This window comes from Phoenix dactylifera, unplaced genomic scaffold, assembly GCF_009389715.1.
Source record: "Phoenix dactylifera cultivar Barhee BC4 unplaced genomic scaffold, palm_55x_up_171113_PBpolish2nd_filt_p 000578F, whole genome shotgun sequence".
Lineage (NCBI taxonomy): Eukaryota > Viridiplantae > Streptophyta > Magnoliopsida > Arecales > Arecaceae > Phoenix > Phoenix dactylifera.
In genome coordinates, this window is record NW_024067980.1 from 193,838 (window position 1) to 216,251 (window position 22,414).

Here is a 22,414-nt window from a genome sequence, read left to right on the forward strand (position 1 = left end):
AAAATTCATAAATCATATATAAATTAATTAATAAGTTATTCGATGTAAAAATAATATTATATAAATGAAGAAATTAGAAAAGGCAGATCATTACTTATCTTGCGACGAAAGCAAACTGTAGGTCTAAATAATTTTGAAAATATTTTCTATAATCTAAGACTCCGGAGCATTCAACTGAAATCTTCGGTGAATATCGTGAGCCAAAACTATTGGAAGTCAAGAGGAAAAGGAGAAGAAACCAACAATGGTCTTGTGTTGATGATCGACAAGACATGTCGGCAATAAGGCGAAAGAGGGTATGGGGGTCTTTAAGTAGCCGTTGGAGGCTGGTTTCTTACTATAGAAAATTGAGATGAAGGAGGAGTCCGTCTTTTACTTCAAGTCGAACAAAACTCTATTTTTTTTTTTCATCTCCTACTCCAAGTCGAATAGGGCTCTATTTTTTTTTATCTCCTACTCCAACTCTTACATCTGAGCCAGTCAAGTGGTCTAGGCCTACTTTCTTATTAGCTAGGCTAGGCATTACATATACTATTTTTAGAAATGACCACAAGATGCCGTTTACCTTTGGACGATGACAACCATCAACATGCTGCTGCTTTAGAGAACCAGATAACAACTTGCCTCAAACAGCAATTCAAGTGCAAATCAATGATTAAGAGAGGAGCTTTAAAATTATTAAACATTTTAGATGCCATGCTTGATAATGTAACAAGTGCTTTCATGTTTTTTGTGGGCGGCCTTTTGGAGACTGATAATGTTGAAGAACCAACTTAAAAGAGCCCAATTTAAACGTGCATATAATTTTTCGTTTTATTTTATCAATTAACTTAAGAGAGCCCAGAGCATTCGAGTGGGTTCCACGACACGGCCGGCACGCCCTTTTCGAGGTGGTGTCGTTGATGCCGTCTGAGATAAAGCCCCAAGCGTCTAAAGACCGGCGATCTAAGGGTGCGCATGCCGAGTTCAATACAGCTCTACTTTCGTCGATACAATGGTGAGAAAAGATGTTGATTAATAATTTATAAAGATAGATTTTATTTTTTTTAATCTAAAGATGCAGAGGTTGATTAATAGAAAAAAAATTATTTAAAATATTATTAATGATCAATAACTGTTTTATATGGCATGCTTGATTTTTTCTATATTTTTTTTCGATTTTTCTGAATGTTGAAAGGGTAGAATTTTCTCTCTCCTATCCATTTAATGGTCATAAAGATAAAGATTAGATTTTTCTAGAGTTTCTATTGATGCTAATTAGCATTTTGTCTTTCGATGAAGCACCATGCGATGGTGTCAAGGGGCTGAAAAAGGGCTGAATCACATTGCATCAAACATATAAGGGATTTGATTGCAAATTATTTTGTAGTTGAGGGGATCCATATGCAAATTGTGTAAGCTTCAGAGAGTCTAGAGATATTTTTCTCTTCAAGAAAATGAAAAGCAGGTTCCAAATTAGCTATGCGAGTAAACATAACCTCAACATAAAAAATATTTCTTTAGAGTCCTGATGCTTTACACTATATCCATGTTTCATACAATGAAAAATTGGAGAACATAAATTCACCCCCGCCCAACACCATACCAGATTGAATGCTGCCAGTTGAGTATAAAGAATGTGACTTGAAGGGTGAAGTAGGAAAAAAACACACAGAGTATGGGAGGTAACTCATTCCAACATAACTGGCCAACACCTAAGAAATTATGCACACCTAATTGCAAAGAATAATTATATATCCCAGCAATGTGGGTGTAAAGAAAAAAGAAATGGTGGATTTACAGCATATAGAGCAGAGGCACAAACATCTGCTTTGGGAACAAAGACTGAGAATGCAATAGACCAGATGAATGCTCGACTTTTGAACCCTCATTCCCGCAAAAATTGGAAGGCCGGGCTCTTGAGAAGCTCTTGTGGTGGTTTGATGTCTGAAAAGCTCTTATCTAGTACAGAACTCGATATGTCGTTAACTGAGAAGGGAATGCTGCATCAGGAACAACCCCAGAGTTAATCATGAACTGCTTTAACCAAAAGTTTCCACAATTACAGTAGAGGTATAATTTAGTTCTTTCTACCTGGAATCATCATCCAGCAAAAAGGCACCGCTAACAGCATTATTGGAGTCCTCTGTCATTAGTATCCTCATGCTTGAAAGGACCTGTAGGGAGACACAGAGGAGCAAATAACAAGTTTATATATTGGTGATATTGGAATAAACAAACTGTTCAACAAATACAGTTAATATTGGACACCAAAATTAAAGTAGATGGTTAGATGCTTCCCGCCGGAGGTTGCAAGCAAACTCCAAACACAAATGGACAAGCATGGGAATATCACTAGGTTTAATGTTGTGTGATGTGCTCTAGATAGATACAAGGTTCTTGTATTTATACATGAAGCAGAATTTACACTTACACTTGATGACACACTTTGAGTGTTATATTTGTCATCCCAATACTGAGAGCAAATTCTATAAAGCTGCTGGACACTCAGGGCCTGTAGAAAGAATAGAAAGAATTAGTAAATATGTACATCGTGCACACATACATGAGCATGCATGCGTGCACGGCTGTATGAGAGAGAGATTGAGAGAGAGAGAGAGAGGGCTCACGGGGCAGAGGTCATTGACTATTTCATCATATGAAATCCTGTACTTCTGAAATATTACCTATATATTGCCAGAGAAGATAAAACAATCATGACATCGACAATGGGTTCATAAATTGTTAACTAAACATTCTTCACTATTAAAATTGTAATCATGTCATATAATCTACAAGATAACTCGCAGAACATTTACATATTTTGGAAAGCTACAATCTAGATAAATATTTTATATTAAACCTTGCTAGTCAATTTCAGATATCTTTATCATTTACAGTTCCTCACTAGTATATCAAGATATACTCAGGATATAGACCTATTCATGGACCGGGCCGGGTCTTGTCCGAAGGTCAACATAATTTTCTTAGGCCTGAGCCTAACTCTTACTCGGGCTTCGGGCCAAGCCTTGGGCTTCATGATTATTTTTATTTTTTAAAAAAAATAAAAAATACTCAAAAATATTTAAAAAATGCTAAACATGAATATATAAATATAACCAACAATCTACAACATATATATTATCCCACTAAGTTCACATATCAAAAACAAGTGTCAATTAAATATATAAACACATCAAACATGAACAAAAAACACAAGCAAAATTAAAAAATCAGGCCATGCTTTAATTTGCAAACCCGAGCCTGGCTTGTTTATCAAATGGGCCTATTTTCCAGGTCCAACCAAGTCCAGCGGGCCTAAATATTTGGATCGAGCCTGCTCAAAAGGGTTTGAGCTCAGGTCTATTTAGGAACGAACTAGGAAGTTAATCTTATCATGAATAAATCATCTATATCCCAAACTGATGCAGACACTAAATGAATTCATGATTGACATATGAACATGATTCCTGACATAATGTGATATATGTAAGCATGATTTAGCACCATCATGCTACCATGACAGCCAAAAATCATGACATAATGCATCACAATGTATGTCACTGACTCTATCTATAGAGAACAGTTAAATGATTATTTTCTTCATGGAAGCTTGTGAATGAAAATGAAAAGCCGGAGCTTTGGCAGGACTTTTCCAGAAGGATTTAAAATTTCATATGATAGATCAGTAAGTAGGTGATTTCACAAAGAATCATTGACAAATAAATGTATATTATTTTGGGATAAACTTGTCAGATTGCTAACCATAAAGAAGATAGGCTATTCAGAGATAATTGTCTACTTTTTTGTTTGTTTGAAAAACTCCTAGAATGCAAATAGTCAAAACCATTTTAGTTATAGTATATCCAAGATTCATATAACCATTCATTTATGTATATGTGGACTGGCCCCTATTTCGATCCACCCTGGATTGTGAAGCATGGTAGACCAAAGCTAACTTTAGTGGGTGAAATGGGAAAATGCAAATAAGTCAGGTAATATTACATAGGACCTTACAATTCTTGAGTGACTTCTTAATCTATCCTAACATATTGGCTATACCGTACTAAACAACAGTCAAAAAATCAAAAAAAACTGAAGTCATATTTAACTAATCAACATTTTTAGATGAGCAATGTAATTGGATAATCTATGCAATGGAATTAATTGATTGAAAATAGTATCACCATCACAATTCTTGACTACCTTTGCCAAAATTCCCATAAACGGATCTTTCTCTTTTTTGAATGGATCCATCAATAGATCTTTAGATTCATAATTGCACAAGTAGTACCATAACCAAAAGTTTGGTTAATGAATGTTACTATGAACATTACTAGCTTGTCTCCTAATTACACCATGGATGAGAAAAGGAAGTTCTTGTTATGGACTTATGATAGTTTTTCATTTCAAAATGGATAGTCAGTTTTCCAATGTGTCAAGGTAACATTAGTCAGTTTAAGATGAGTAGAGCAACTTGCATAGCAGTTGCAGGAATTCACCGAGCAAGTCAATCAGATATCATATACCAAGATCAAAATGAACATGTCAAGATGTTATAAAGCCAGATAAAAATGAATCAATGAGAAAAACAGATAATTAGCATGGACATGATCTCCTGGTCTATAATTTGTCCCAAATAAGCTCACAATTATGGACATATTGTAAAAGCCTCATATAAAAACTGCAAGTAAACAATGCATTAAATTCTAATGCAAGTACAATGAACTCAATACGTCAAAGTCAACTACATCTATACCTATGATATGTTCTAATGTATCAGAGTAAAAACTTCTTACCAAGAAACCCACAGCTTGTCTAATGTGCTTAAGTTCATCCCAGGATGTTCCGACATACTGTAATGTGAAACATAATAAGATGAGACTAAAGAATTCCAGACACAATCTGGACCACATACACATCCCATATATGTCAAACTCTACACTAAGTTTATTACCTCTGGTTCTGCTTGCGCACACCACAGCTCCAATTCAGCCAAGCCAGATTTCACATATTCTCCATTGCTAAAGGAGCAACATTCACGGCGCAGGAGAAGACTGCAGCAGCAAAAAATAGAACATATCTATCAAATTATTCACAAATTATAATGGCAAACAAAGTAAAACAGATGGTCACCTGTTGAAGAGTTGAACATTGATGAATGAGAAAATCTGAGTAAAGAGTTTCTGAATCAGAATCGTAGGCACCTGGAAAGTCATCATGTTAGCCACAAATCAGTTTTAACTGTTTATAGATAATGCTTACTGCTCCAATCTGATGAGATAGTGCTTACATAGTTTTCTTGTAGTGTCTTGAGAAGGTTATTGAGGTTGTCAATGATGCTATGCCAGTGATTAGTTTGAGTTGAATTCCCACATAAACGCCCTTTGAGCACACTTGCTTTTGCTATTCTTGGTGCCTTGAGTTTTAAACAAATAATCAGCAATACAGATAAGATGAGATCCATCCAATAAGTATGCATATATAGCAAGTTGCAAGTCAAAGCGAAAAAGGCATCAAGGAAGTCAAATGCAAGTAATCAACAGACTATTGAGCCAAGCAAACACTGAACAGCAATCCCCTAACAGGCACTTTGGAACTTCTTTCAAGGATCATATTCGCAACCAAATTAAAGTAATTGTACACTCAGCCATAATATAATTTCTTTAGGCAGCATTTGGAGGTTTAAAACTTTTCAAATCATGATTCCATCTTTTTTACAAAATTATTAAATTCTCAAAGTTGATAATTTTTTGGGAGGTGTTTGATCGTCAAAATCATAAATATATAAAATGGTTAATATGGTAGGATCACAGGAATTATAAAGAAAGATGAACTTGGAAAATTTTATGAAAAAAGGGATTTTATGAATTTCTACTACAGAGTAAACTGCACAGAATTCTAAAGTAATCAATTGTGATTTCTAAGGCCACAAAATATCATGATTTTAAGATTTAGCCAAATGCACATTACTAAACTTAGTAAGGACTCTATGAAACAAAATGAAGTACGTAGCAAATTTCAATGTGATTGTATGTCAAGCGCCTGCAGAATCATTTGCTAAATGCTAACAATCTCAAAAGTAAAAGTTAAAATAGCCAATACTACTAAAAGAAAGAATCAAGAGTTTCCCGCTAACTGTTACGTGTGACTGATTAGTAACAATACTTTGTTAATTAGTTGAATTTTATATGTTACTTAGCGTTCTTGGTGGGCGGTGGCTGAGGAAATACTTTGTTAATTAGTTGAATTGTATATGTTACTTTGTGTTCTTGGTGGTTCGTGGCTGAGGAAATCCTCATGTAGGCTTCAGTTTTGCAATATGTTCAAACTCCATTTTTGTTGAATCTATGAACAAACTGTGTTTGAACACGATGTAGAATTGTGGTGCAAGGTGGTCTCATCCCCACATAATGAAATATATTTTTCTAAAGTATCTTTTAGAAACAGGATGGTAAGATGTCAAGCACCTCTAGTAAGGAAGGTGTTTGTTGATTAGGACAGGTACAGACCATTGTTTGACAGGAGACTATAGATGGAACTGTCACCATATGATAAGAGATATTGAGATGTTGATTAATGTTCCTCCAAGAAAGTACATCGTCCATAATGTAGTGTGGGATCATTATTGGACCAAAGTTTGAATATTTGATCATGCTTTTGCTTTTGGTCAGGCCTGTAGAGATCCAATTTTGGCAATTACTCTAGGTTATGGAGTTCCAGTAAAACAAATAAAAATATTCAAAATAAAAACTGGAATAATAGGAGAAAAATAAAAAGAGGCCGAAATAAGTTATGATAGTATTTCGCATTAAAAGGATTTTTTTATATAGCTTTGATAGTCTTATCCTGATATTAGTATCAATGTATCAGTATCAAATATGTTATTTAAATAAAATGCATACAGAAATAATTGCATTGTGATCATATAAAGGATTTAGTTATTAAATTTTCACCACTTATGAAGCTTTCAGTGCCTCATAGTCTAAAATCTTCCAATTTTGAGAAGAACATGCAAACATCATTTCCTTCTTATGTTTTCAAGATTGTGTGACCACTTAACTAATTTCATATTGTTACATAAATTATATTTATTTATTGAAAAAATTCTTGTTATTGTGTATATGGTGCTTTGTATTTAATTGTTAAAACTAATTTGAGAATTTTCTCATCTTCAAATGTTACAATTTTGTAAGAAGAGCCTCTCTAACCTCTGCCTATTAAAGCTGTGTTTGTAAGTGGGATAAGAGAAAGCAAAAGTTATGTAGCCTAATTATTCCACCCTTTTTAAGCCAAACACTCATTGAAGCACTTGGAGCAAACCACTTTTTCTCAAAAGGGCAAAAAGAGTATTCCTGAAAAGTTGGTACATCATTTCCTTCCAAACATATTTATCCACTTAACCCAGGAATAAGTTAGTGATTTTTTCCGAAGTGAAGAGGAGTAGGAGTAAGTTAACTCAATTACTTCAAATTAACTTATTCTGCTTCTAAATGCAGCCAATGCCCTGAAGCTTTCAGATATTAAATATCAAAGGCTTTGAAAAACTGCACAAAACTGACTGAATCAATGGGCTTTGGTCTAAGCTCATCGAAATAGGCCAAAACCCAACAATAAGGAGGGTTTTGGCTTGATCTAAGCAAAATTTCAAATCTTGAGCTAGCAAACACCATGTTTCTGACATCGAATATTGATGATTGTCTATTTCACAGGGGACCCAACAATTTGGAAGAGTTGAGAGATGCTTGTAGCATGGTATGCATGGAAACATTTGGCCAACTAAACTCAAGCATAGAAATCTTAAAAGCTTACCCATATATTGATGCCTAACCTAGTATCACCTTCCAATATCGGAATAAACAGTACAAACCTTTAAGGCCAAGTTTGATTGTCAAAAATGATAATCAATGATAGTTTTCCTGTTCCTAGGATATCTGCTACTAGGAATCGTCAGTACTGACTGATTCCAATTCCTGTAATTGGATAAGTCCAAGCAATCCTGAGGAAATAAAGCAAACTTCGTAGCATATAAAATTATATATTATTGCTAATACATTGATATTATTATAATATATTATATTATTATACTGCACTGTTAGATATAACTTAAGATATCAACATTAATATTACTAATATCGTAATATTAATATAAATAAAATGATGATAAAGTATTCAATATATGACTTAATATCCTATAATGTTAATAGTTAATACTATAATATTAACATAAAAATATTATATCAATATTATATTTTATCACTTTATTAATAATATTGATATTGCAAATATGAGTACCAATATAATTAAGGGTGGCAATTTATAATCCGATCCGCTTTAAGCAGGTATAGGTTTGGCAGAAACATCTAGGTCGTAATAGATCAGACTTGACCTAACCCATTTATTAAATGGGTCAAGTTCAAGTTTAGAGTCCTGACCCATTTTGACGCATTTAATAGTCCGGTCAGATCATGAACTGAGTCATTTAAGTACTTGTTTAACATGTTTAAGACATGTTTAAGTCATTTAAAACTTGTTTTACCTAATTCAACCTATTTATTAAATGGGTTATGCAAGGTCAGGTCAAGTTACCAGTCTAATCAAAAGGTTATGCTCTGATTTGGATTCCTAATCCATTCAAAAAGCGATCAAGTTTGGATTGACAGGTATTTGACCCTATCTGTATCTGACTTGACTTGACATGACCTGATTTCCACCCCTAAATATAATATTGCATTATAACATTAATAGTTTTATTATGGTTATAAAACAACTAGATAATTATAATATATAATAATATAATTATAATACTATAATAATCATAATAAATATAATAATGCATTACTATAATATTTTCAAATATATAATTTATATTAACAATCTAATTCGTGAGAAAACCTCTTTATTGTTACCAAGGAAAACAATACCCAAGCCCCACCATGGGTATGGTTTTACCTCTTTTCATGGGAATCTGGTACCCATCAAAACAGCATTCATGTGTCCAAATGAGTTGGCAAACATAAGAATGGGTTGGAATGGGAACCTATTACCTATTCCCACCTCTCAATCCTGCAAATCAAACAGGGCCCAAGCTTTATGAGAATCAATTTCATATGTTAAGAAGGAATTATAAGTGGCATTCCAACACAAGATAATAATAGCAAGGAGTTCTTCATACTACTAATGGAGCTCATAGAGGAGGGAAGAACTACAAACATTTTCCTTGATGGAATTAGGAGGAATGATGTAAGCAAGTATAGCATTATTTTCTCTGGATTTTTCAGTCGCAAAAGAATTAACAGGCAAACTTGTGAGAAGGGGTCAAGAGTTATAGCCTCTTTATTAACAATTACCTTTCTATATGTCATTTGAGCCTCATTGCTCATTTGTTTCGCTTTATGATTGTAATGCAATTACCTCCACTTGATAAAATATTCGTGATACTAACTTAAAGAAGAAACTAAAATAGCAATGCAAGAAGAAAGAAACAATAATACCAAGTTCAGTAAACTATCAAAGTTTGAGCTATCTATTGAAACTATAAATATATATGCATCTCGTGACATCAACTCCAGATAAATTGCTCCGGAATAGTCCCATTCTCAAATTATTTACTAAAACTCAAAATAGAATTCTTGCAGTAGTTAGATATCATGAACAAAAAAGGACAAGATAAATGATAGAAACAAGCAATGGATAGTCAGTCAGTCATCTTACCTGGATACACAAAGAAAGCAAGGAAGTCAAGCCTTTCTTCATATTATCACGAATAATGCCATATATTTTCTCCACATAAGCTGTGAGCTGCTGCTTGAAAAGCAAGGCAGGGTATTTGGCCTCAACTTCCCGTACAACATTCAGTCCATCAACATCAAGGTTCACAGAGGAGCGGAATCCCTAAAGAGAAAGTCATATTAAATATGTAAAAGAGTGGCGTTCATTCAGTTTGTGACCAGGACAAAGCCTGACCATAGTAACCACGTATGCATCCCAATGGAAGATCAAGAAAATTGAATGTAATCACATACTTGTGTCATCCTTCCAAACAATGAGGTTGGAGGGGGTGGTTTCTGACGTGAAATAGCACCGGCTGTTTTTAGATTCCTTTCAAGCAAATGTAAAAGAGTAGACGTATTTGATAGCCAGTAAGCTAAATGGTCATTGCTCTCGTTATTCTGCATCGTGGATTTTTGTCAGAATGATTGAAATGGTAAACTACAGAAAACAAATGAGATGAGAAAATTGCAATCCACCAAATGGAGTCTAAACATAAAGTCAAGTTGCAAGAACCATCCCTCTCTCATAATCCATATATTTTACCTTACATCCGTCAGTACTGAAAGCAGACAAAAAAAGTTGCCAAACAAGAAAATTTGGTGATGGTGAAGAAAATCGCAGACCTGAGGACTGAGTTAAATAACAATATGTGAAAGAAGGAGATCAGTGGTGTTTAAGCACCATGCTTCTATTAGAATTACACTAAAAGATATATTCTATATTGATAAATTTTATAAATTTTTCATCATTCTTTCTTTCATGGACGTGCATTATACAATGCTTCCATACAAGAGGCATTAACCTTGAGCATGAAGAGTCAATAAGTTACTCATGTCTTGGCATGCTAGAGTTGTTATTTTCTAATAAACGAAAAGACACCTTGCAGTGACACCAAGGTATGCCGTACCGATACCGGTAGGCGTACTGATCGCCTACCGAACCGGCCAGTTCTTTCCTGCAGAAGCGGGTGCGGACTCTCGCGCGCGGATGCGCCCCGCGCAGGGTCGTTGTTAATCGCGCATCCGCATGGGCCTATTATTAATCGCGCGTCCGCGCAGGCGTGGTTCCCAACGCGGGGAACCGCGCGCGGGTGCTGTTCCACGCGCGGTTCCGCGCGCGGGGAGCTGCGCGCGGGCGCAGTTCCTAGCTCGCGCCCACACGGGCGCGCTGCCCAGCGCGGGGAACTGCGCGAGGGCGTGCGTACCGGTGCCAACCGGACCGGTTCGCACCAATACTGGGCTTGTACCACTCGGTTACGGCTCTACCGGCCGGTACGAGCCGGTTCGGCATACCATGAGTGACAAACAGGTCCACTTTATAATCAATGGGCAAGTTGGTTCTGTAGGCATCCTCTTGCTATTTTCCCACTGTGTTTGGGTACTCTCATCATAATCCAAGTCAGCCATGCTCCTATATTCCATTTTTAGCTTCTGATGTATCATCTGTTCTCAAGGGGATGTCAACTGTTGTTAGAATACCTTAATTTTGTCTCTCATTTTTGCTTTTCTTGACAAAGCTATATAACAATCAAATGCCTAATTCTTCGGTAGATAAAAATCTAAATTTCCACAAATATTCCAATACAAGGATGTTTACGAAGCGTATAATTATTAATTACCACAAAAACATGTTTTTAGCGGATGAGCAGCGGATACCTCGATTGCAGAACCAATCATCTGAATTAGTCGGTCAAAAACACTTGTTTTTTCTGCTTCAAATGACTTCCAATGCAGAAGAAATTTGTATATGGTTAATGCAGCTACTGGCTTCCCTTGACTAAAACCAATATTCTGAACTACACAGTTGACAAGGGCATCAACATCATCCTGCATGAGAATAAACTTGGCATCAAAATTGATCATTTTTATAAACATAATAATGTGCAGCAAGTAATAATATTTCATTTTGTAAATAACTGAAATATACATTTTGTCTCTCAGTAAGAGATCTTCTTAGCTTAGGATTAGAGTTGGCATAATCCTTAATAGCTGGAGGCGCACTTTGATGTTCCTGCCAAAAATTAATGATGATGATTATACAAGAGCAAAACAACAGTAAAAACTGATGAAATATCTTCCTTGATATACGTTCCAGACCTTGGGCTCTCCAATATCATGCTGACCATTATCCAAATTCTGCAAGTCAAAACAAAGTATGTAAGAAGCAAAGGAAAATAGAATTTAAATAAAGAAAAATATGTTAGCAAATAGCAATAGTTTAGAATTCACAAGTACATGTTTCGATGGTGTTATAGGAATTGATAAATGTTCAGATAAGCTTTTTGCAGGTGAATTCAATAAGGCCTGTTGCCGTAGAACTTGGTTCTCAGATTCCATGTTAGACAGCTTCTCTTGAAGCCTGCTTCAAGAAAATACACATTCAAAATATCCAAAAATGATGGATCGCATTTTGATCAAAGAAGTTCGGTGACTATACTCCTATCATATAAAATATTGATATTCTGAAATACAGAGTTGCAGAATCTACAAGAACCTTTGCATTGAATTGCTAAGTTGAATTATCTTTGACTCTGCCTCCACAGCTTTCTTCAGCCTTTCCTCACTAATTCTGCTTGTTTCTTCATACTTCTTCTCAGTTTCTTGAATCTTCATTTCAAGAGAGCTCACCAAAGCCTGCAAATTGTTATAGGGGATTTTGTGAGAGAAAAACAACTTAACGACAACAATACCCCCCAAAAGAAATATGAAAAAATAACAATGTGAAAGAACGACAAAGATCGGCATGGGAAACCACATTATCAAAAACTCTACCCCCATAAAGGATATCAGTAAATTCGTTCTGAAACTCATTGCCCATACATACAAAAGACAACAACAAGCCTATCAAAGAGCCACACCCACCCACACAACTAAAACAACACAGGCAATAAATGTGTGTTTGTGTGTGTGTGTGAGAGAGAGAGAGAGAGAAGAGAGAGAGATCAGCATTGAAAATCCCAGCACCAAGCATTTTACTCCCACACAAGATACTAAAATCCAATCTCAAATTTATTTGCCTTTAGTACTCAAGAGAATGTCAAACTACCCTACTAAATACATAGTTGATGCATAAATAATAACCGGTAACTTTTTTGAGTGGCTTCTATTTAACAGACCATTTAAACATCCATTTAAATGGGTATCACTACCTATTACCACTTCATTCCCTGCTCAGTTCCCAGGTCGTATGTGGCAATCAAGAATTGGTGCAACACAAGCGGATAAGTTAGTTTTAGTTGGGGCAGGGCCATTCCCAAAATCCCACATCAGCACATGTTGACCACCACATGAGAAGCAGGGAATGGAGCAGTGATGTTTAGCAATTTTCTCAATTAGATATTTAAGTTCCTATTTAATCCAGTTAAATGCATAGTTGAAGATTAAGAATTAAATTGAAAAACTAAATCAAAATGAAAAATGTTAATGGATGCATCATTGGCATTCTTTAAGGTGATTGCCCCCATTATTCAGTAATGATGTATCTCACCCTTAGTGGATCTAACTAGAGTTAATTATACCATTTCAGCTACCAACAATCTTTGTAAAGTTGCTCCCACAAAATCTCCCTATATCTCTCCATCTAATCACCAGCCCACCCAATGTATTGCATTCTTTCCTTGTTTAGCACCATATGGTAGACTAAGATTTAATTCAGTATAGCATTGGTGGATGCCAATGATTTAGTTTAGTGTTTCTATCCATCTTTATTTCCTTTCAACATACAGAAAAAACCTACAACATGTCACATGAACCCATATTTTCTTTCTATTCTACCACCACTCCATCATCATTGTCATCACTGCTATTATCATTACTATCATCTTTACTTCTGATTCTGTGTCTGTCCCCACATTGTACTTAGGCCTCATTTGGGATATGCAAAAATGTGTTTTCTAGAGCCCAAAAGGCACTTCTAGATGATATATGGATGTTTGGTAAAAAAAACCTGAAACAACTTTCTGATCCTCCCAAAAGCTGAAAAATCTCTACTTCGCGAAAACTCCAATTGGCAGCTTCTCCCTAAAAGCGCTTTTGGAAGCCCGTTGGGAAGCTATTTATGTGACCAAACTACCCCTTAATTTTGTAGTTATGCATTATTTATTATAATATTTAGATTAAAATAAAATATATAAATTATAGATTAACAATACTTTATGCTATATTATATTAATATGAAACTAATATTATAATATAATACTATTATAATATTATACTAAAAGAATAATATCACATTCATATATTATAATAATATTATACTATTTAATAATATATTAATATGTAATAGTAATAATAATTTATATCAAAATATTATTAACTAATAATAGATATATTATACTATATTATAGTATACTATGCTATATTGTATTATACTATTATATCATATTATAATATTAGATTATATTATTGTAAGATAGTAGTATATTATATTATTATAATATATTACTATATTGCTATATTATATTAAAATATCATTATAATTATATAGTAATATATTATATTACTATGACATATGATTATAATATTATATTATAACATAAGATATTATTTTATTTTACATATTATGCTATACTATAGAATATTATAACATATTATATTATATTATACTAACATTATGACAATATCATGCTACTATCATTATTATATCACAATAAAAAATTTTAATCATAAAATATTATTATATCCTTATTATATTATACTACTAATTACAATAGGATTTTTTGCATACATATCCTCCTAAATATTGAAATTTGCATGAAGACCCTCCTAAAATTGATATTTGCATGTATATCCTTACAAAATACTTGTTTTGCATGTTTACCCTTCATATTCCTTTTTTCTTCTATATGTGCCCACACCATCTAATGTCGTCAAGAAATTAACAGTTTAAAATTAAAAATGACTAAAATATCCTTAATGGGTAGATATGCAAAAAGAAACATTTGTAAGGGTATATATGTAAATAATACTTTGTGAGGATATTCATACAATTTCACATATTTAGGAGGATTTACATGCAAAAAATTCTAATTTTATTTTTTCTATTTCAACCTATTTTAACACTTGGATTTCTCTAGCACCTACTCCTCAATATTTTCCATAAAAATATTGCTTAAAAAAAAGATTGATTCGATAATTAGATAACAAAAAGAGTTTTGGAAGTTCTTCTTTATTTATAATAACCACTGTATTTTATTTCATCGAAACATAGCTTATAATATTTACTGTTATACATACATATATAAGGACATATATTAGAATATAAAAAAGAATTAGAATCTCTTAAAAGCACATGATAGATTGCAATGATCAAGCTTCCTTGCTACTGCTATGTTCATGGGTGGAAGAACAACATCAATTATCCCAAGCAAAATTATTTAAGGACTTCGAACCCTTCAGACTTATTAACAACCTCTACGGTCATGTGGTGGAAGGCCACTCCTTACATTGTGTACCTTGAGCTACTTTTCTTTAGAGCTTCAATTTTCTTGAAGAAGAAAAGATCTAGTGTATGGGCCCCATCTTGTCACAGTAATTTTAAATAAGCCACTAGCCTGCATATGAAAAAATTTTCAACTCTAAAAGATAAATATTACAAATCTCATACAATAAAAGATAAATGTTGCCAATCTCTCACAACACTTTTTTCTAAATAATTCATAAAGCTAAAGGCAGGACCTGACCATCTTCATGTAGAAAGGATATAATGAAGGGTTGTCTATGATGGAGAAGGGAGTTGAGGGAATGGTTTTGATTTCGAATGGAGAAGTAAAAGAGAGGGTCGAGAGAGATCAGAAAATTTCTCAAAAAAGATAGGAATATTAGTTTCCAGTGAGACTAATTAACCTGTTACCCACTTCAGTAATAAAAAGATAGTTTGATAATTTTAATTAATTTTTAATTTAAATAAATATAATTTTGGCTAATCATATTAGTTGAATCGCTATGTCAAAGATATTCATACAAAAATAGTATCTTGTAAGGGCATGTACATAAATATCAATTTGGAGAGCATTCATGCAAATTTCAATATTTAGAAGAGTATTTATGCGAAAATTCAAAAAAAAATTTGCGTGCATACCCTTCTAAATATATAAAATTGCATGAATACCCTCCAAAATTGTTATTTGCATGTATACCCTTATAAACGTTTTTTTTTTGCATGTTTACCCATTAAAGGCATTTTCATCATTTCAATTTTAAACCACTAACTTCTTAATGGCGTTAGATGGCATGGGTATATACCAAAAAAAAAGGAATACACATGGAAAGCCAAACCGGTCCGTACCGGCCAGTTCAGATCATACCAAACCGGTCCGGCCTATAAACGGTATGCTGGACTTGTGGAATCTGGTTCCATGCCATCTCGGGCCGGAATCGATCGATACGCATGCGTACCGGTCGTATACCGGTCGGTACTGGTGCGAATTGGCCGGTCGCACTAGCCGATTCGCACCGGTATGGTACTTTTTTTTTATCCACAGCGTCGCGCGCTATGGATTTTTAAACCACAGTGTGGCGTTGTGGTGTCAAAGTGCATGGCCGAAATGGCCACACGCTCCCTCGAGGAAGAGCAACCGCACAGTTCCCAGCGCATGGAATCGCGCCCGCGCGCGGTTCTCCGCGTTGGGAACCGTCCCGCGTGCGATTCCCCCGCCCGCACGGGGCAGCGCGCCCGCGATCATTAATGCCACAGAGTGGCATTTATTTAATGGGGGCGCATGCGTCTGCGCGCGTGGATGCGGAAAAAAAACCGCTTCGTACTGGCCAGTTCTGGTACGAACCAGAACCGTACCGATTCGGTAGGCTACCGGTATGCCTCCCGGTACCCGTACGGCGAACCTTGGGTATACATACAAAAAAGTGTTGATGAGGGTATACATGCAAATATCAATTTTGAAAGGGCATTCACGCAAATTTTAATATTTAAGAAGGTATGTATGCAAAAAACCAATTACAATATTATACTATTGTAATATTACAGTATTCAAAATAAATAATTTGTAAATTAAGAATATTTTATAATAAAAGTTCTTGAAGTACAACAAGGTAAGAAATTGAAAGCACTATGCAATAACCTTTGTTGTTGTTTTCTCATACTAAAAGCACTGTCTCAATTTGCTCATCAAATAGATATTAAAGTTTACCAAAAGCACTGTCTCATAGCATTTTAGAAATGTAGTTTCCAAAAAACAAATATGAAACAACTTTTTGTTAAAGCACTACTTCCAAAAGCTTTACCACCAACAGCAATCCCAAATAGAGCCGTATCTTCTCTCCTATGAGTACAATAGTATTATGCCCAATATTGGTAAAAGAATAGCTTCCAAATAAAAAGCAAATTTTTAATAGCAAGAATTGAATATCCATGCTGGTCCCTTGCCATCACAGCATGTGCATGTGCCATGGAATGCTAAAGCTATATAAATCCTTTTAATTAAAAATTATGAAAACAGATTTTAAAGGTGTCATGCAGACCCATGCAGGATGCCGATACTGGCCCATCATCATACAATCCAGCTGGCATTTATTAGATAAAAGACTAGACTAGTGAACATGTACACACATTACATGCTATGTATGTATATGTATGTAGACACACATTGACTCCCAAAAACGTTCAATAATCCACTAAAAATGCAGGAACTATTTTAAAGCTTAAGAATCGGCAACCAGTTACACAACTATTTCACTGCTACCAGTGGCATGACAGAGAAAATAAAACAAGAGAGAAGGAAAAGATCCTTATGTCAGACTCACCTTCAGTTTCTCATTTTCAGAAGTAAGCTTATCCATAAGAGGTGTATCAATAACTGGAACCTCTCGTATGACAGGATCTTTCTCAGCAGCTTTTTTGGCAGCTTCCTGCTCCCTTATCAACATTGCTTTAGTCTCCTTGAACTGTACTTGCATTTCCTGCAAGGCCAATTGCAATTTTGCATTTTCTAGTGTTTTTGCTTCTTCTATGTCAGCCTACAAATAAGAAGAAGGTATTAACTGTCGCAGAAAATATCAGAAGTGAGCAACATCCAGGTGACTGCATAAAAAACCAAAACTACTCATAAATCATAAAGAGAAGCTGATCAGCCAATTAAAATCCTATCCTGTGCTTTGATAATCTTGTTTTCTAGAGACATCACACTTTCAGACAGTTTCCAGTGCCAATAAAAGTTACAGATAGCTGACAGATACTCCATCAAGACATTGACTAGAACATGTAATTATGTAAACAGCCCTAAAACAAGCATATTTATCTTTTTTTACCGAAAAGATGTTTCAGATCTCGCATTCAATGTTATATGTCAGTTGACCTATAAAAAACTGGTTCTAGAAAATTGTTGCTTTATCAGTTTGTATTATTCTTTTTGAAGAGAATATAACAAGTCTCCATTCAAGCATCATAAATAATTGTTCTAATAACAAGTTGTCCATGTGTTCCCATCAAAATTTTCCTGTACTACAGAATCCACCTATATGCAGAGTGCTGCAAATACAAATTGAAAAGAACAAAGAGTTTCTCAAGATGTCCACCTAAATCCGATAAATAACAGAAATGAATGAGGCACAGATTGGCCTAGAAGAAGTGATAAATTCCCAAAAATTGATGATGGAATAGCGTTTAATGCCATAATTACGTCAGAAACTGAAGTTTTTTACGTTACACTTCATACAACATAAATTGAAAATTTTACTACCATTTCTCAAACAGGTGACAATGAATGTCAATATAAAATTCGTGAACATTGTTGCAACCCTCCTTCAAATGGAGGAGGTTCCTATTTCGATAGTTGGGAGCTGTTGCCCAAGTATTTGGACATGGGTAATTCTGCTGGGTGGATTTCCTTTTCTCCCAAAAAGGGAAGTAGGTCAAAGTACATAACTTCAATTATCTGTCCAGAACTTGTAGACAAAAAACAGAAGAAACCATTATACAAAATGAACAACATTAAGCACTAGTGAATATTTGTACCCTCATGCGTCTCTCCAGTTGTAGCCGCCAAGTTAGTTCCTCAACCTGCTTCTCTAACTTATTTTTGGCAGCTTGTAGAGCACCTGTTTCCTTTGCAGCCTGAAGATAAAAAGAGGGACAACTAAGCAACCGAGAATATTATATTTAATAAAATATTCCACCAGAAAACAGGATATCATTATGCTTATGCATATAGATCATGGAACATGATAGGAAGGTAAACATCCAGTCATGAGAAGCCTTGTATTACAATTTCAACAATTAAAGAAAAAACTAATAATCAATAGTATGTTTTCATTCTTGATTTTAAAAGATGCATATTAGCTTTCCTTTTAGTGGTGCTATACTTCTCAAGATTAGAGTAATCAAAGATGTCACAGATTCACAGTAATAAGCATATGAAGCTTTTTCCAGTTTGTAATCAAGTGAAAACTATCATTACCCCCAAATATATACATATTTTCAAGTAAGAATGGAACTTTGACAAAGACTAGAGATGCTATTTTGTAGAAATTGAAATTAGTGCCTTGTTTCATGCTAATGTGAGTACAACTATTAGTACAAGTGCATTACATGCACAAGAATTGGACCAAAGAAAACTCCAAGAAAAATAACCATTAGTGAAATACCTAAATTATTAATTGAATGTATAAAAATTGAAATTACATTAAAAAGTTAAGCTAACAATCGAAAGTGTTGCAACAAAGAATGCAATATTGCAAGAAATATTGCAACTAACAATGTTAACAAGCATTATTGAATGGCAAACCAGACCTTTCGAAGCATAAATGGTGATGTCATCATATCATTATCCAGAGTCCAGACACTTTCCAGAACTCATTAGAAATTGAATGAGATAAATGTTTTCCCAAATTAAGATCCGTAAGATGAACAATTAAACGCTGACCATTTTTAGCTTTCGCAGTTCTCTTCTAGCAAGTCTTCCTCTCCAAGCACATTGAGTGGTGATTGCCGCTTTCTTTATCCTTAAATAATGTAAGCGTGCCAAGTATCTGCGGTAATGTCTCTGAAAAAACACATACATTTACTCGTAATTGCTGATGAGAGGTGGAAGATCTAATTATATTCTTGAGAAATTAAATATACATATAATAGGAAACACATTATAAAAATGAAAAAATTATACCATAGAGAAATTGATGGTCCAATAACACATGAATCCAATAAAAGTTTGTATCCATGATTAAACAAACATGTTTTAAACATCAATGCAGGTGCAGTGACAATTGAATAATTAAGGTGAAAATGTGCCAATCATGTCTGCTAGATCCAAATTTCAGAATTTTACAGCCTCTTAGCATACAGATCAAATCAAACAAAGTACTAGAGAACCATAAAAGACAAGTCTCCTTTGTAGGACAATAATGTGATAGGTCATACAGATTATGGGTATAAATAGCAAAATGGCAATACTCAACTTATGCAGGCTTTTCATCTTTCTAAAAATAGTAGAACAGAAAAAAGACAAGAATTGTATTGTTAATCTTCTAAAAATAAAAATAAAAATGAACTCAGTTATAGTTCATTTTACCTGAATAATAATTGCAGCTTTTGTTTGCCGCCTGAAATGAAGTTCCTTGCGAGCAGCCATCCCACGTAAACTGGATTGAATGGCAATGGATGCAGAAGACAGTTCCTGGTAAGCTTTCCTTGCAAGATGCACACGAAAATATGTCTGGATCTTCAAGGAAGCAGCTTGCCGACGCATGTTTTCATAAAGATGCCATGCTATTTGTCCTTCAATGGCAACAAGACTTGAATTAATTGCGTTGGCTCAAAACAATATATTTCTTTACCGGTAGCAAATCTGCACCAGCAAACTCAAGGTATTCTCTGAAGAATTAGCTGCAACAGACACATTACAGTATGCTGTATAGTACCTCTGCATACAGCCTGAAGCTGTATAGCTGATTTTTGTAGTAATATAAAACTTCTGCGAGCCAGATATGACCGAACTTTCCTTTGAATTTTGCTGGCAGATCGTCCTAGCATCGCATTTCTCAGAGCATCTAATTCAGCCATCTGACCAGCCCGAAGGAACACCTTCATTTTCCCTATCTGGAAGTATGAACTTGAAAAGTGAGATAACAGTCTAGGATACATAATATTTATAAAGCAACAGCTCTGCTACAATCAATAGATAGTCCTTATTCCTTAATATGGTGATTTGACTTTACAATATGCCTTCTAATGACAGAAATTCACCAACCATCAAGGATAAACAGATGTTGGCATCAGAAGTTAAGAACGTTTTTTTGCATTTTCTGAAGAAAACTTTCACAAATTTTGTGTACATCTTCTATGGAAGGTTGGTAGAACATAAATGGTGAGAAAGGGTATAAAAGCTAGCGTGAAGTTCAAGCATTTCACCATTTTCTGATAGATGTTGATAAGCCATCTGGACTTTAAACTAGGTTTATCATTAAAAATTGAAAAAGGGTCATGTATAATTTTCTTGTAGTGCATTTTTTTTTGAGCAATACCTAAGATTTGAGGTTGAACATTGGACCTCCTCCAAGGGCAAGCTCTTAAGGGAAAGGCACCAACCGAGCAAACAGTTGTTAGCTCTCCTACGAATAGGAGGAAATCCCATCCATATATTAAGTACCTGGCCTAGTTTGGGGCTCGAACATAGGACACTCTCTCGTTGTGCTTTTTTGCTTTTGAAAATTATTACAAATCAGATAATAATACATTCTCAGTTATATTGTCAATAGGAAGATAGATAAATCAGCAGATTATTTTTTTAGATTTATTTTCAATCCACTATAGATCAGAGTCATCAGACAATGGGTCAGAGGATTCACATCAAATGGATTCTCTAGTTCTTTTTTCCTCCCTTTTTATCATCAATATTACCTGTGTGTAATATCCATAGAAGATCATATCTATGCTTTTAAATATTTCCTTTTCCTTTCATTCACATATATAATTGAAGCCTTAGTTGTTGTCTATGCTGATTCAAGTACAAGGTTCATCATTACTTGGTCAATGTTGGGAATCCTTTGTTCTTTTGATATACTATGTTACATGGACTCAGCTATGTGCATTAGATGCAAGTATGTATCTAAGCAGTGGACCCTTTTGACACCAAAATTTTTTGCTCATAGAGACCCATCCAAGTGTTATGGGTGCAAGCAAGGTTTGCCGTACTAGCCCATACCAACCTGTACCGATCGGACCATACTGGTACTGGTACAAAGTACAATACTGAGATTCTGTTTGGTACCTAAGTCAAACTTGTTCAAACTTTCCAAAACCATCTCGTATCACTCGGTACCATCCGAAATTGGAGCACATACCATAACATACCAACCTGTACCACTCGGTTTCGGGTGGTATCATGATAATAAATGAGAGAAAAGTGATTGGAAGTTGTCTTGGTATGAGACTATGAGGTGTGTATTGTGGAGTGATTGATTAAAACCCTATTTGATTTTGATGAGATCAAAGCAATTGAGTATATTTCTTGTTTACTAATGAATTCAATTAAGTGTTACAGTGAAAATCTTGTCTAAGTGTCTCAAGACTTGGTTCATAATTTTTGGATAAGTTAAGAAGTCAGCTTGAACCAAAGTCTGAGACTCGAGTCGACTCCAGAGTATCACGAGTCGACTCCAAGCGTATCAAGTTCACTGGCACGGGCTCGAGTCGACTCCAGATCTGTACGAGT

At 34.7% G+C, this 22,414-nt stretch overlaps 1 protein-coding gene across 2 annotated transcripts in view; it reads right to left on the bottom strand.

The window, feature by feature from the left end:
• Positions 1–1,455: 1,455 nt before the first annotated feature.
• The window catches only part of LOC103717946 (myosin-6-like), a 55,221-nt gene continuing 34,262 nt past the window's right edge, over positions 1,456–22,414 (bottom strand). The window contains exons 20-39 of one of the 2 annotated variants that reach the window (XM_017845396.3): positions 20,622–20,799; positions 20,273–20,478; positions 19,628–19,747; positions 18,721–18,819; positions 17,511–17,723; positions 12,247–12,386; positions 11,988–12,111; positions 11,850–11,870; positions 11,680–11,763; positions 11,409–11,579; positions 10,005–10,151; positions 9,694–9,873; positions 5,273–5,398; positions 5,116–5,186; positions 4,937–5,036; positions 4,779–4,835; positions 2,610–2,666; positions 2,414–2,494; positions 2,074–2,156; positions 1,456–1,982 (exon numbers count right to left, since the gene is read on the bottom strand). In XM_017845396.3, the coding sequence (XP_017700885.2) occupies positions 1,868–1,982; positions 2,074–2,156; positions 2,414–2,494; positions 2,610–2,666; positions 4,779–4,835; positions 4,937–5,036; positions 5,116–5,186; positions 5,273–5,398; positions 9,694–9,873; positions 10,005–10,151; positions 11,409–11,579; positions 11,680–11,763; positions 11,850–11,870; positions 11,988–12,111; positions 12,247–12,386; positions 17,511–17,723; positions 18,721–18,819; positions 19,628–19,747; positions 20,273–20,478; positions 20,622–20,799 (2,373 nt within the window). In that variant the 3' untranslated portion in view covers positions 1,456–1,867. Of the gene's footprint in view, positions 1,983–2,073; positions 2,157–2,413; positions 2,495–2,609; positions 2,667–4,778; positions 4,836–4,936; positions 5,037–5,115; positions 5,187–5,272; positions 5,399–9,693; positions 9,874–10,004; positions 10,152–11,408; positions 11,580–11,679; positions 11,764–11,849; positions 11,889–11,987; positions 12,112–12,246; positions 12,387–17,510; positions 17,724–18,720; positions 18,820–19,627; positions 19,748–20,272; positions 20,479–20,621; positions 20,800–22,414 lie in introns of both variants that reach the window. The other variant, XM_039119588.1, reaches the window with a different exon arrangement.